At 41.9% G+C, this 15,191-nt stretch overlaps 1 protein-coding gene across 10 annotated transcripts; it reads right to left on the reverse strand.

The window, feature by feature from the left end:
- Positions 1 to 1,213: 1,213 nt before the first annotated feature.
- Positions 1,214 to 15,191, reverse strand: LOC115381637 (AP-1 complex subunit sigma-2). Of its 10 annotated transcripts, XM_030083138.1 has the most exons (8): positions 15,104 to 15,191; positions 14,261 to 14,439; positions 11,776 to 11,884; positions 11,558 to 11,695; positions 10,268 to 10,298; positions 6,462 to 6,524; positions 3,323 to 3,331; positions 1,214 to 2,125 (listed from the first exon to the last, which is right to left on the reverse strand). In XM_030083138.1, the coding sequence occupies exons 2-6, from the start codon at positions 14,437 to 14,439 to the stop codon at positions 6,472 to 6,474; spliced, it is 510 nt and encodes a 169-aa protein (XP_029938998.1). In that variant the 5' UTR covers positions 15,104 to 15,191; the 3' UTR covers positions 1,214 to 2,125; positions 3,323 to 3,331; positions 6,462 to 6,471. The 10 variants fall into 10 exon arrangements, with proteins under 10 accessions (XP_029938998.1, XP_029938999.1, XP_029939000.1 ...); XM_030083136.1 differs by lacking the exons at positions 1,214 to 2,125; positions 3,323 to 3,331 and adding an exon at positions 3,646 to 5,355; XM_030083139.1 differs by lacking the exons at positions 6,462 to 6,524; positions 10,268 to 10,298.

The raw sequence follows: 15,191 nt of genomic DNA on the forward strand, positions 1-15,191 counted from the left end.
TCTAGCAGCCGCTTTTACAAACCACTGCTGTGCTGAGAGGGAAAGTTTGTCACTGCGCCTTACGCTGAATTTAACAACATCAAAATGCGTTATTAATTTCTCCAGGGGGGTTGAGGGTCTTGCTCAGAGATCCACAGTTTGATTGTGGCTGTGGGATGAAAACGGAGCAGTTAGAGGAAGGAGAAGATGCAAACTCCATACAGGAAGGCCTCGGCTGGCGCTTCAACCCAGACGTTTTCTCTGCGAGGCGAGGGAACTAACCACTGCTCCACCGTGCCACCAAAAAAGTGTGTTTTATTTGCATTTTAAGCATATTTGTGTCGTGAAGTGAAACATCATCTTATATCTTCCCTTCATGCATCCCAATCAGTTCCTAAAACAAAACCATGCTGGTGTAAGTGGGTCAGCTCTCCCATGGGGGCTGTGGATACACTCAAAAATATCTGGGAGTAATAGAGGGGACATATGGACACTTTGATTATAAAATGGATAAAACTAATAAAAATTTCATTAGGATACGCGTGATTTATTATAGCAGTCACTGTTATTGTAAGAAACAAAATGATCAGAGATGATATCATAAAATAATCTTGAGTGCAAAACTGTAATTTGTGTATTATGGTTCAAGTTCCTTCCACTTCTTTAGCTGAAAAGTTACTTTTCTTTTTGTAACTGGTAGCTCAATTTTGAAAGAAACCAGGTAAATGGATAAGTGCATAATATGCACTGCATTTAAGTTTTAGCTTTGTACTAAAGAATGCAGAGGAATAAATGTTCACAGCATTACGAAACATGAGTATTTTGCTAAAATTTCTGTTCACCGATTTGAATCTTTGGCCATTTTAACTCAAAACATCCCATTTCAAGCATAAGTGATGTTCTTGAGGTGCGAAGGTAAAGCTGTAGAAATGAATGTTTTCTATATCAGCTTAAAAGTTTTTTTTTTTCTTAAAAACATGAATATCTGTCTACTTGAAAGGTTGAGTCTTTCCAGTCTCATGTTTCTCATGATTAGCACCAGCCGGAGGTCATTTCCACCAATCAATCGTGTTTCTTTCCAGTAAGTTTCATAGCTGGAACTACATCGCAGACAAGATCAGAGACTGTCTAGGAGAGAAAGTCAAACGTCAAGCAGTGAGACATATCAGGAAAATGTTTCTATAATGACAGTCCTGCTCAGTTTCGACGCACGATAACAGCTCTGGGACAAAATAACAAACATGTTTCTCTTAACTTGCGCTGAATGTCGCCACATTTTGGCCATAAAATGATTAACACAGCTTTAAGTCACAGAGTACACCGTCTTTAATTGATTATCTATGATACTGATTGATTTTGCGACATCAGTGGTTTGAGAATCACAGTAATAAACACTGAGAACAGTAACTTAGTTCTTGCATGTAACACATGAATACAGTCAGTTCAGTGTATTTACCTGCTACATTGCAGCGGCATGCAGATGTACAGTATCTCCTGTGCAATGAGTTGTTTCTTTTTCAGATATGAACATCAGGGATTAAGGCATTCAACAGTATGGAATGGGATCTGGGAAAGATAATGGCGTGTAAACCGAGAGGTCTCTCATCATTAAACGTACATTTTCAGTTTTAAAGCCACTTCACAGTCAATACAGCTGGAACTGCAGTGCAAAAACAGTTGGTGTAAAGTCTTAAATTAAATGATGAAGATGAACATGTGGCGATTGGAATAATCACACCACAGCATTAAAGAAGCCGGCGAAATTAAACTCTTTGGTTGTCGTGATATAATACTTCCCACAGTTTTGTCAAACACATTTGAAATTCAGAACTTGCTCCAAATGAAACACAAATTAAAAATTATTATCGTTTCCAGTACAGTGAATCCCATCACAGGGAAGATATAAATAACTGAGCAGGGAACATACAAAATTTGCTACATTGTTTGCCTCGAAACATAGAATTAAAAAAAAACAAGAAAACAGTGACGGAATACAGACAGTGGTTGACCAAAAACGAAGAGGACTGGTTATCGGCTACAAACAGCTGAGAAGCTGGCAGCAGACGGTGTGGCGAGTGTTTGTTGATGAAGACAATGTTTATGTGAGTCCAATCTCCTCCAGGACGCTGCGGGGAGTCTCTGCTTCCTGTTCGAGGGAGAACAGCACATTAAACACACTGAGCACCACCGGCGTCTGACTGGGGGCATTAAGGACACTTCAAAACAGAGCAACTCCACTTTAAAGCTACATTACTCATCAACACCAATGCAAACAACGAGTTTTGATGATCAGGGATGAGCGCTCCTGGTCCTGGCGGGCCGCAGTGTCAGTGATCAGCTCATTATCCTGCTTTCTGCAGAGCTTCATGACGCATTCATTAAACTCAAGCAGAAAACATGCAGGACTGCGGCCGTCCAGGACCAAGAGTGTCCATTCTGCCATCGATAGTGAAAGTCTGCTGGAGATGATCAAATATCACCTATTGAAAAAAGGTTAGGGGCGCTGAGTGTTGATACTGACAAATAACTGCTTATCTAAATTTGTACTACAGATTAAATCATTTTTGAATTCTGTAAGATTCTGGACGCCTTGTTCGTCCGTCTTCCATCGCTGTACTATAAATTGTTACAATCTTATTGTCGCCTACTGGACACCAGGGATAGCATTCTGATTTCAACGTTATATCAACTGAATGTCACTGTTTTGGTGTATTAAATAATTAAACCTACACTCTGAATTAGTCAAAGGTTAAATGCCTAATTAGTTAGATCAGTTCAGTGTCCTTGAAGCTCTTCTGGCGATCTCAGTTCGGTGGGGTTCATCAATGGCATACCCCCTCAGACAGTTTTTCACCCAAAAACATTTATTTTCATTACTTGTTCATCATTTATTTGATTTAGAAAAAATAAAATGACATTCCCAAGCTCAAATTCAAAGATTTTAACCTTTTCTTTTCTTCTAAATGAGTGAAAGAAGTAAAAACATACTGTCCATCATTTATTTTTATCCTCTGGGGTGAAACTATGTACTAATGTCACACAAACCAAAACCAGTTATTTCTCCAGGAAGTCGTCTCGGAACGGCTGTAATTTCTCTTTGTCATCATAGGTGTCGCCAAATAAAACGTTCTCAATTATCTCCGTTTTGCTCGGTCAATATTTGCTCCAAACAGCTGTGAAAGCTTGTTTCTTAGATATCTGTAATAAGGTGCACTTGCAAAGACACAAAGACATGAAAAAAAAAAGAGAAAGAGAGAGAAAAGGAAAGAGCAGCTGCTCTCATTATGTTTAAACAGCTAGTTAAAGTCTTTAAATTTTGGCATAAAGAAAGAGGAACACTTACTTTGGCGTCCTAAATGAAGGTTCAGCACAAAGTAAAGAGAAGGGTTTTGTCAGAGCAGTGAGACAGACATCCTGCTTCAGAACAAGAGAGGAGAGACAACAACACAGCTGCAGACAGCGCCGGCGCACTCCAGGTCACTTTAGGTGCAAATCCTGGGAATTTGTAACGTCGATCCCTCGTCTCCTACGGATTGTTAGCTAAATGTAAGAATCTAAAAGACACTGGAGTTTAGCACAATTCAGATCATTTCTGAACACGGATAAATATCAGCATGTAATTCAGGAGGTTTTTAAAAAAAAAAGAAGGAAGACACAAATGTGTTTTACTGATCAAGATCAAAAACCTTTTATTCATCACCTACTGTACTTTTCACAGAAACACTCGGTTTATAGGGATGGTCTGTTAACGAAATCTAACTATTAACTGGTCGTTTCTTATCAGTAACAGGCGATACAAACATTTCCAGAGTGCAGTTTTTCAAGATGGGTAGGATAAGTTAAGGCTGATTATTAGTCAAGTGCTGTCAGAAAGCTACATTCTCCTTGAACTGGAAAACCAAAAGGAGCTCAAGTGAAATGGAACAAAGTGCATTTCGGTTTAGCAAATCCCCACTAACACCACTTACCTTTAGTGTTTCCTCTGTAGTTATCTTAAAAATACATATTCCTGATCCATAATTAGTTTTAAAAGCTAAATACCAGCTTGATATAAAAGCTACTGTGTTGACGAACATTCCACTACAGCTGAAACACAGCTTCGGTCTGGTTCTTGTAGTTAAAAACATCAATCAAATACATGTGAGGGTAAGTTAGAAGATACAAGCCAAAAAAAGACAAAGCAACAAAAGACCAGATAAATAAACACGTCTGATACCACGTAAATTCAGGCAGAAGTCATGACCTGTGAACCAAACTAATGAAATGTACATGAAGAAACTCAAAGGAAGTGGAAATAACACAAGTGTGTGAGTCAAACAATTCTGCTGAATCTGTAGCACTGGACTTCATACAAATATATATATTCTTATTAAGTCATTTCCTCAATTATTTATCTTTAGTGTTTAAAAAGGGAGAGTACACAACATCTAAAGTGACGCCACTTTTGTCCTGAAGGTAAAACTATTAGAAGCAAAAATACTCCACGTTGTACGTCTGAAGTCTTTAAACGCAGACACACACACTTGTGCGCCTGTACCACAACATCTGCAACAGGGGGCACACTTTCCCCACGCCCTCAGAGGCAGTGGTACAGATCAGACAGAGAGGAAGAAGGGATTACACACACAAAAACACTCACAATAAAAATAATAATAATAATAATGACAATCTGTCATATTTCACGGACATCTGTGATTTAAACCAGAGTTTAAAAAAAGTGTCATCCTGATCAAACACTGAACTGATCTGAAGTATGTTTGAACATCAAATCTTAAAGAAATGTCATCAAACTTGAGTCATTTAGGGATAGTTTAAAAGCTCTGGAACGACTGTAAAGAAGTGAATAATATAATGGCGGTCGTATTTGATCAATCAGCGGATGTTTGGCTCATGATGACACAGGATGCAGACGCCCTGCCGTTTACAGTGCTGGTGGTGAAATGACACAAACAGGATCAATGACAGACACTTGACACACGCAGTGGCGCCATAATCACATTTTTGATGTAAATCCTGGCATTTTCCTCCCTCGTTCACAGGACCACCAAAATACCAAATTCCTCTTAAATATTTATCTTTCTTTGTCCTTTTTGTTTTGTTTTTTTTAATTTTCCATTAACACTGTGATAATAACGCATCGTGACTGTCACATACGGGAGCTGAATTTAAAATGAGAATATTGCAACACTCCCAAACCAGATGGAAGAGAATGGCAGGTGCTCAGAGGGCAGAAAGAAAGGTGCCAGGCACTGAGGAGCTCAGCATGCAGGGTGGATAGCAGCGGCAGCGGCAGGCGCAGCGGCGGCAGCGGCAGGCGCAGCGGCAGCCATGGCGGCCCAATCAGTACACAGGCACATTAAAGTACTCATGACGGGGCTGGGGGAGAGAAACGCACACAGCTTAGACATCGTGATAACACACTTCACACACAGGACATGCAGCAAGGCCAAGGGCCTGTATTTTTTATTTATTTTTTTATTTTTTTAGAGCTCCCAAATATTATTTGGCTTTATTCTGACTGACACATGCTCGCTCTCTCTCTCTCTCTCTCTCTCACACACACACACACACACACACACACACACACACACACACACACACACACACACACACACACACACACACACACACACACACACACACACACACACACACACACACACACACACACACACACACACACACACACACACACACACACACACACACACACACACACACACACACACACACACACACAAAACAAGCAGGTTTTATTTCAATCTTGTAACTTTCTGGTTATCTAACGGGGTTTTCTTCTGTTTGGATAATTTAAAATAAATGTATTGTTAAAGCATGTTCAGATCCAGATATAGACTTTAAACATTTGTCACTATTTCTTTACTTGGCATCTATTCTGTATCCATACCAGCTTTTATTATAATAAAATAAAGGCGCTGCATTTAACTGCTCTCAACCACGAGGCCCAATCTCCTGAGAGATTCAAAGTGTTGTGCTGGGAGTTGAAATCTGAGTTAAGAATGGCTGCAAACTAGCAGCAGCCTGGATGTTAAGGCCAGTTTCATTAAGACGTATCCATGCGTCAGAAATACCTCTGTAAGTGCAAAAAAAAAAAGAGTTGTCAAACCCATAAATATAAAAGCAATTCCATGTAGGTAAATCTATCTGGGAGTGCAAAGTGAAACCTGCCTAAACTAAAATCATGTAACAGACTTAAAGGAAAGTGTCAATGAAACGTTAAGACACAAAATGGAGAATACAGTGAAATGAAGACAGACTTTTGTCTCCAATACAAACACAGTCAGCTGTGTGGAGACTGTTTCTACTGGACCATAAACAACACCAGGAGGACCATTTTAACCAGTGGGAATTGCACTACAGACACATCGATATACATACAAAATGTACACACAGTAAGAAGACTGAGACTAGAGGGCTCTAGAGGTACAGACAGCCTAAACCGACAGACAGAAATTATTCACCTTAGGAGGCCTAATTCTGGAAAAGACCAGAAGACTCAGAGGCCATATTTGGGACCATCACACCTGTGAGGCAAACATTTTTATAATAAGGACAAAGACAAAAGAGAATGATGCACCGTCAAGTCGTCTCAGATCTGCTCAAAGTGTCTGGGCTGCCTGCGACGTCTACACAGCAAACTCTGGGGGGTTAACACCACCACAATAACTGTGCCCTCGTCACGTCTCCACCCAGTTTATCTCTGATGTCTGCCGTGCAGGGCCGAGCGGAGCTGGAAATCTTCTGAGGGGTGATTATTCCTGGGGAAGATCTGCTTGCTGGCACCAAAGTAATGGCCAGCTCCTGAGAAATATTTCATTAAAGGCTTATTAAAATAGCTCCCACCAAATCCCCTGTGGTATGCTTTCCATGTAATTACTGCACTGTGTGCTTGCTAATGCCTACAAGCAAAAGGCCCTAATTCCAAATGAGCCCCAACTGCCCCGGCATTGTTTTACCAGGCAGGCTTTGATGGCCTCTGATCTATATAACAACTTGTTTTTTTTTTTTTTTCAGATATTCATGAAGACACCAGCGCAAGGCTTCGGGAACAAACTTTACCGTCAGCACGCTAGTGTGTGTCAAAAGCTCCAGCTGAGCAGCCTGATTACTAAATTACACTGTCAGATAGTTTGTTAACTAAATTATTTATCCCTGTGTTACTCGCTGCAACTTGCATGCCAAAATAATTTCTCAATTTGGATTGATTGCTCTACTGATTTCATAATCACTGCAGCTATGCATAGAAATAAAACCATTGTTTTTCTTACCAAATAGATTCCTTTCCATTAATCCTAAAAATAACTATTTTGTTCAGCTGGTGATAGGCTTAGAAAAGACCAAAACCAGCAACAAATTAATCTAACTGATAGGTATAAGTAGTTTATTTAAACACAAGCCCTTGTGGTTTAAGTCCACCCTAAAAAATATCATCCTCTTCCTGCTGGTAAAACTTTATTCGTCAGCTGAAAAGAGATCCCAGTGACACCTGCAACCACTGACTAGTACTGTTAGCTAAAACCTGCAACACACTGACGACTGAAGTCTTTTTAAATGGGAAAAAAAAATACATGTAGAAATTCCAATTTAATTCCTGGACACACAGACGCCCGGAGCTGAGAAATGGATATAAGGCTGTGAGCACGACGAGACAGATCAACTCTTTGCTGGTTTTGGTCTTTTACATCTAGAACAAATGACACAGTTTACATCTTTCATTGTCTTGATGTTAATTAGAAGATGCATTAAAATATTAAAGGGGACCCATTATGCTGACTTTCAGTCTTTTGTAATTATTCCGGACAGCCAGTTAAAAAGACATTTCATATCCAAAATTCATTTTTAAATATCTTTATATTTTTCATTGAGGAGGCCCCTCTAATGCAGGCTGCTGCAGCGTCTGTCTCGCCAAGTCTCCTTTAGAAGCTTTTTTAACAATGCCGAGTAGCATCGGCTGCCGTTAGCTTGAAACAAGCCTCGTCGTCTTGCCACAAGTCGTCGTCTGAAGCAAACGTCAAAATACTGAAATGGTTAACACGCTGACTTCAGCGTTGTGAAGACCTCCGAAACATGCAGTGAACTCAGTATTTTACACTTTGGCTGTGTGACTGAAAATCCAGACCAACATAACCAGTCCCCTTTAAACTTTGGTTATATCAGGCTTTCTGCATATTAGTAAAAAGAAATGTAAACTTCAAATAAAACAATAATCATTAATCAGAGCGGTCTAATTCAGTGTTAGTATACATCAGGCTGATGTGCACACAGGCAGCAAACCTCTTCACTTTTCCCACAAAGACTAATTGTGTCAATTGATGAGTAGAATAAGCCGGTTGTAACCAAGCTGGAAAGTGTAGGTTTATACTGCCTGAGTATTCAGACATGTCTTAAACGCTGAAGTTTGAGCTCATGCCTGCTTCAACCCTCGCGCCGCACCACGTATCTTTCACTGAGAGCTCTGAGAGCGAAGGGCATGCAAAAGATCACGGCACGCAGAGCTGTAAAACCCATGCTGGCTGACTGAGTGCACCAGTCCAGTAGTTACCAAAGGCCTGGATGGAGGCACGGACGGACTCTAGGCCCATTACAAGATCTCCTCATTGGGCAAACTCCCCCAGTCTTCACTCTGGCTCTATAAATACAGAAGCGAGCCCGTCAGACACCCCTCCAGGTAAACCTGATCGCCCCCCCTTGAGGTTTTTGACCCCAATGGTTTCCAAAAGCTTTCCACTTCACACACCTTTAATACACCCACATTAGGAACTTACCATAAGCCTCTGAGGATCACAGCACAGTATGTTCTCTGAGGGGCTGCTACCTGATGGTGCTGCTGACTGTAAATCAGTGAACAGCTTCACAGTTTGCCCTCGGGGATTACGGACTTGGCTGGGCAGCAGCTGCCTCATAGCAGACGCTAACAGGCCGCGTTCACATTTCCAAACGCTGCCAGTTTCATAGCGCACTTCATTACTTACTTCAGCCTCATTGGCATCGGTGGTCTGGTAACATGAGTGCCATTTCAGAGAGGGTTTAAACTTTGGTGCCCTCAGCTTCATCTTACGTAACATCTTATTCATCCTGAGGTGATTATTCACCGACAGACAGGCTGCATTTTAACACAACTGATGAAGACAATTCCCACCTCAGACATACATGTTTGTCACTCGAAGCAGAATTCGTGATAGTTTGAGAGCGTCTTCCAAGTTAAGTGAAAAGAAAATGTCCCTTACAAACCAAGCGATGTTGATTCTTGAGAGTTCACATCCATTTTCTCTGGTGGTTGTTAATAGGCTGTCAGCAGTGGCCTCATTTTCTTTCCCAGAACTCATTAGCAGTGGCCTTTTGGTGCACTAACTGACTAAATGTTGAGCAAACAAATCCAGAAAGCCCATCAGTGGCTGTCGGACTGATTGATTACATCTATGATAGACCAGGCTACATTGTAACACCAAACACAAACCATGTTTCAACTATTCGCCGCGCGTTCGGCCTTCACAGGTTTATGCTACGTGTCGATTTGACAGGTTGGTGTTTTTCATTCCGTACTGACGTTTGGTTAAAAATAGCCGCAGCCATACAATTTCTCGCCAATATGACGGCGACAAGGCATCTGCTGGAAGGTGTGTTAAAGTGTGAATGAACCGCGCAGCTCCTCTGAACCGAGACTGAAACACGACCCCGGCGCTGTCATTGCTGTTTGTTGGTATGCCGCCGCTGACTACCCTGACGGTCAAAATTACACTGGCTGCGACACAGCGGTTGGTGCTACTGTAATTATGTTCTCACTGCGTGAAATGCTAATCTGGGAGAGACGTGCCCGAGTGGTCTCTGCAACGCACAGAATGACACTTTGTCTCTGCGGTGCAACCTGAACCGCGCTCGCTTTGGGCTACGATGGAAGTCTGGAAGAAACTAGATTAAACTGAAATCAAAGAAGAGAATTAATCATGAACACTCTCGTAGATGCACACAGTGAATGATTATTTAGTGTCTGGTAATAGCAAGTTACGTCGTGACAGTATGCTACTGATGAGGAGTTACTGGTTAATGCATATTACAGGTACATTAGAGGTATCGGGAGTTGCATGAGGTCAATAAGAGGCAGGAGAACACATGAGCAACGGCAGCTTCTACGCTCCAGACGCGCTGAAACCTTGCAGTTGCTCACATGTTGGCTGCAAGCTGTAGAGGTTATACTAGCAAATCTAGAGCTCCTCTACGGCTACGGGTCTAAACGCTACGGCAATGGCTTAAAGTGCACAAACTGTACCTGCAAACAGGCGCATCTGATAGTCTATATTCTGCAAATCACAACAGTGAAGAATACACAAGCAGAGAGAAAAACGTTTCAGCTGAAATCAAGGTTGAGATCAAACACACTAGGTGCAACACACATTCAGCACTGTGGGGCTGTTTTTAAGGGAGGGTGGGGGCCAAAGGGGAACAGGGGAGGGAGGCAGGCAATCACAGGAGAAAAAAATAAAAATCGACTCAGATATTGCTTCACGAGTAAATTTCTGATCAAATGGCCATCAGGAAGTGTGCGATGGGTGACAGAGAGCGACTGTGACCATGTAGTGGAGGAAGTAAAGAGGCGGAGCCGCGATATGAAAGACTCCCGCTAAGCTTAACGTCAAGTGAGACGAGTTGAAATGTGAAAAGTAGAGAGAGAGAGATCTGCATTTACTAGAGTGACTCAAAACCAAAACCTTTGGTTTGACTTGACTGGCATTCTTTCTACAGTGTTTCTTAAAAGAATATCAGTTATTGCAGCAGGTGAACTGGATCGTATACTTAAAGTTCTAGTTGTAAAGTCAAAACATACATGTAATTTGATAACTTTAACAATGAGGCAATGTCTGATTTTTACCGGAAAACACATCAAAACAGCTGAGTTTCTAATAAAGTCAGACATAAGTTTTATATTGTTGACAGAGTATTTATATTCTGTTTTTTCAGCAGTCAGCAGTCTTACAGTATTGAACTGCCTTCATCTGAGCACAGGGGGATTACAGGTGTTTTCAAACAGCTGTTTCTGAGTATTAATGGAAAGATGTCTGAAATGAGTGAAAAAAATAGCATAAAAATCCTAGTGTTTATGTTTTAACATTAAATATACCTAACTGAGCAGTCAGAGTAAATCCCACATTGCCTGCAGATGCATCAAGAAAGAAGTTGAAACTTTAATTTTACTGTTAAATTATCCTATATGAGCATAGAGGAGTAAAAATCAGGGAGAGACCAAAACAACTAAAGCACAGTCCATTATTTGATGTAATGTGGAGTTTAGAAAACCTCGGCACACTCAGCTAGAAACTGCGGTTTGCTGCTACCAAGTGAAAGTCTAACAATCAAATCTCTGACCCAGTAGTAGCAGACCAGAGTAAAATATAAATCCTTTGATTCACAGTATTTCCTCCTCTGTTCAAAATCGGAAATGTCAGCACAGAATAAGGAGAGGGTGCAGACTGCATTAAAAAAATATGGGTATGGCTTAGTGTGACTCGATGAGAGAAAGCTCTGGTTGTTCACACGCCGACATTACATCCTGAAATCTTACCTCCTGCAGCAGGTCAGCCTGCTCTATCGCCTTCAGCACGTTCTTTTTGGACGTCTCCTGAGCTTCGCCGCCCAGCAAGAACTCGTCCAGGATGAAATAGGCCTTCTCGAAGTTGAAAATGATGTCCAGCTCACAAACCTGTTGACCAAACTGTAAATGAACGAGGCGCCACAGAAAACCCCCGGAGAAAGAATCAAAAGGGAACAGCACAAACGCACACTGCCAAAGTATTTATCCAGCAGCTCCACGTATCTGTGGATGATCTCCAGCGTGATCAGCTCGTTGTCCTGGTCCTCGATGGCGCAGCAGAAGTACAGACTTGCGTATCTGCAACACAGCGGCGAGCCACACAACTTCAAACAACAAAAATCTGGCAGCATAAAACACAATACATCAATGCGGCGTCTACCAGGAAAAGCAACAGTAAGCAGAGCTGACTTTTTAATTTTTGTGCTTGGACGGGCTCCTCGGGTTGATGTACTGTGTCGCGTCTCACCGAAGCAGTGCTGAGTGAGCGATTCTCCGCCGTTATTAAAGATGGCTGTTTACTCTGTGCGGGGTATTCATTTAAACTCCAGAAGCCGGATGCAGAAGGCTGAATCAGTTAAGCCCTACTCGGCCATGCTTCTTTATCCAACGATAATCCCTAAGGCACTCTTTAAGCATGTGATGATTGGCTAATGAAGGAGCCGGTCAGTTGATCCCTTGCAACCAGAGGGGCAACAGGGTGCAACCGACTACACCGAGGGGCAGAACGTCCTGTTCCCCTCGCCGAGCGAAATGGGCACGCTTTAGAAGGGCAGAGTTATCTTTTAGTGCCTCCACTGCTGGAAAATGGATTGCAGATTGTTTTGTGGTGCTCTCGCTCTTTGTCCAGTGTTTGTGTAAATGAATACGAGGCACAGCCAAGCTCAGGGAGCACAAAGGCTTCGCTTCAGTGGCCTCAACTGCGTACAGTGCAGGGAAGTGAGGCAGCACTTGCGCTGTGGCTGACTCACACGGGCCAGCCAGGCAACAGGAAGTGAATGGGTCGTCTTTCTTTTAGAAGGTCCTGTACTGTAGAAAAAAAGTCCCCAGTTACTGTTTTGACAATAAAAAGTTATTCGGAAATACGGCAAAATTGTAAAAGGAAACGAATCCTCCCGAAACCTTTTGAGAACCTCTATTTTACTGCAATGCCTCATTTAAAAAGCGATTATTCCAAAAACTGGAAATAACTTGATTTGTGCAAGTTATGGAGTGCAAATATGACACCAAATAATTGAGATTTTTAAAAGGATTCATTTTCAGTATAGATTAGGTTTCGTATATTTTTGCATAGTAATTCAATTTAAAGATTTATATTGTCTTTTCAACATGAGGCTCAGAGCTAAAGTCTTGCTTGATGCTGTATTTTAAATCACCAAATAAAATATCCAAGCAATTTAAATATGGGCAGGATGAGCTCCACTGGCAACAGACTCAACATAACTCTCTCTGATCCCAGATCAATTCTGACACATCAGACAGAATACAATATGAGGTTTAAGGATTCAGAGAACTAAAGCGCTGAGCGTCCCATTCAGCTGTCTGCAGGGCTGGTTCTGGTTTGGTGCAAAATTACACATGAGGATGAAGGTGTCTAAGCATGTTGGATTTAACATTAAAATGGTCTCACAAAGAGCTTTTAATGAAGACGGGGTCTAGTGTGCAAAAAAAACCATGTCAATCACACAAAATGGAAATGTAATTAATTTTAATGCATATTTAATTTCTAAATTATGTCAAACAATTACTACAGAAAATGGCTGCAGCATTGACATAGAGTCAATGTGAATGATACTTTCTGAGGCAAAATACAGTCAAATGTTCAAAACAGCACAGCTGTTGCTTTGTGTGTGTTTTTACTAACTCATCCTGGCAGCACGGCTATGATTATAGTTTGACAAGGTAGCTAGCTGTCATGGCAGCATCGCCAATTTCTCAGTTCAGGTCTCAGTATTGTTTTGCGTTTGCTGCTCTTTAGAAATTTCTATAACAATCAATGCTTGATTAATCTGCTTATTGGTTCGGTGGGCCAGAATGGAAGCTCATGTGGGCCATTATGGGCCAAATTTTTTACACTCCTGGTTCAGGGGAAAACACGGTGCATGGCAGCGTTTGGAAATGTTTTCTTTCTAATTGGATGATCCAGTGAGTAGTTTGGTTGCATTCATATTTTAATGACAATGCTGAATGGAATTTCACTGCATACATCTGACCCAGTCACCCGCCATGTAATTGCTCCAATCCGAGCAGGGAAAGTGTTATACCCTATAGGAGGTACATCATTCAAATCTGCGATCGCATTAAGTAGGAAAAAGGTGTAAGCAAGCACACTTAAAGAGACAATAACGCGGGCTCTTTAAATCAGTTAACTGTAGGAGGTAAACAAACATCTGTGTGGATGAGCAGAAGTGCCGGTCCCTGGTGGGTCACTTGCGTTCACCAATAGTCTGCCTGCTTGTCCGTTGGCACGGCAACAGGATATAATGAGGCAAAATTAATGCTCTTTCTTGTTGTAGTCTGAGAGCAACTCTTTGGCAACACTCGCTCCCAATTCCCCAACTGAGACACATGCATGAGTGATAGGCCTTGAATCATATCATAGCCAGAACTCAATCAGGCAGAAAACATTCAGATTCATATTTAACCAACGGAACTCCCAGTCTGAACTCTACCCACCTCTTATACACAATCTTGAGGTCTCTCCACTCCAGGAAGCTGCACATTTTGGGCTTGCGAGCCAACACTGTCTGGACCAACTCTCTGGTGATCTTCTTTTTCTCCTTATCAGACAAAGGCACGTACCACTTCTGGAGCCTGAGCTTGCCTTGCCGGCTGAATAGAAGCATGAACTGCATCTGCAATGAAGACATGACACACACCAAGCAGAAGTGAATGGAGACATGAGGGGAAGCAGTGGGTGGATGAGGACACCTGCAGAAAGACAAACCAAGCTTTGGACGGAGCCAGATCACTTTCTGAGAAATAACAGATGGAGCAAATGTGAGTCTGACAAGTTAGAATGAATTAATATTACAGCAACACATGGGACACAGTGAATAATAAATAATGAAGATGGTAAAAATCCAAATGGAGCTTAAAATTAACACGTCTGATTGTGATAGCGTGATCAGGACCACCATCAGGACAGTGAGTTTGTATACACAGGTGTACTTCCATGTGTCACACATAAAAAGCACACTATTTCACTTTTTTTAAGCTTCATATTTAGGCGGAGTACTTCAGAAAATGCCGTGCAGCAGGCTTTAAATTCTAGCGATAAGGTGCGCCCAATGGGAGCATTCAGAGGCAGTTTTCCTCCGGCAGCTGCACCTTCTGACCCGGCTGAAGCCACTCCGTCTGCACCGCTAACCAGCACCGGCTCACGGAAGTCCCGTTATCCGGCGGTCCACATCAACACGCTCCGCTACCGCCGCGCTCTCCTTACAACAACACCTGCTAACAAGCCCATGCCCGTATTTTAAAAGAGAGTCGGCGTCCGACAGCCTGAAAAGTACTTACCTTTATTATTAACACTGTATTCCCCTCTGAAGCACCGAGCTGCCCGACGCCACTCTGAAACACGGCGAAACACACCAAGCTCCTGATT

This window comes from Salarias fasciatus, chromosome 23 (assembly GCF_902148845.1).
Source record: "Salarias fasciatus chromosome 23, fSalaFa1.1, whole genome shotgun sequence".
NCBI classification, from domain to species: domain Eukaryota; kingdom Metazoa; phylum Chordata; class Actinopteri; order Blenniiformes; family Blenniidae; genus Salarias; species Salarias fasciatus.

Coding starts and splice junctions, on each gene's coding strand:
- LOC115381637 (XM_030083138.1), bottom strand. CDS start 14,439: ATGCAGTTCATGCTTCTATTCAGCCGGCAAGGCAAGCTCAGGCTCCAG. Junction 11,696..11,775: donor TGGATAAATACTTTGGCAGT/GTGCGTTTGTGC, acceptor TTTGGTCAACAG/GTTTGTGAGCTGGACATCAT. Junction 6,525..10,267: donor TCAGATGCGCCTGTTTGCAG/GTACAGTTTGTG, acceptor TTTGCCTCACAG/GTGTGATGGTCCCAAATATG.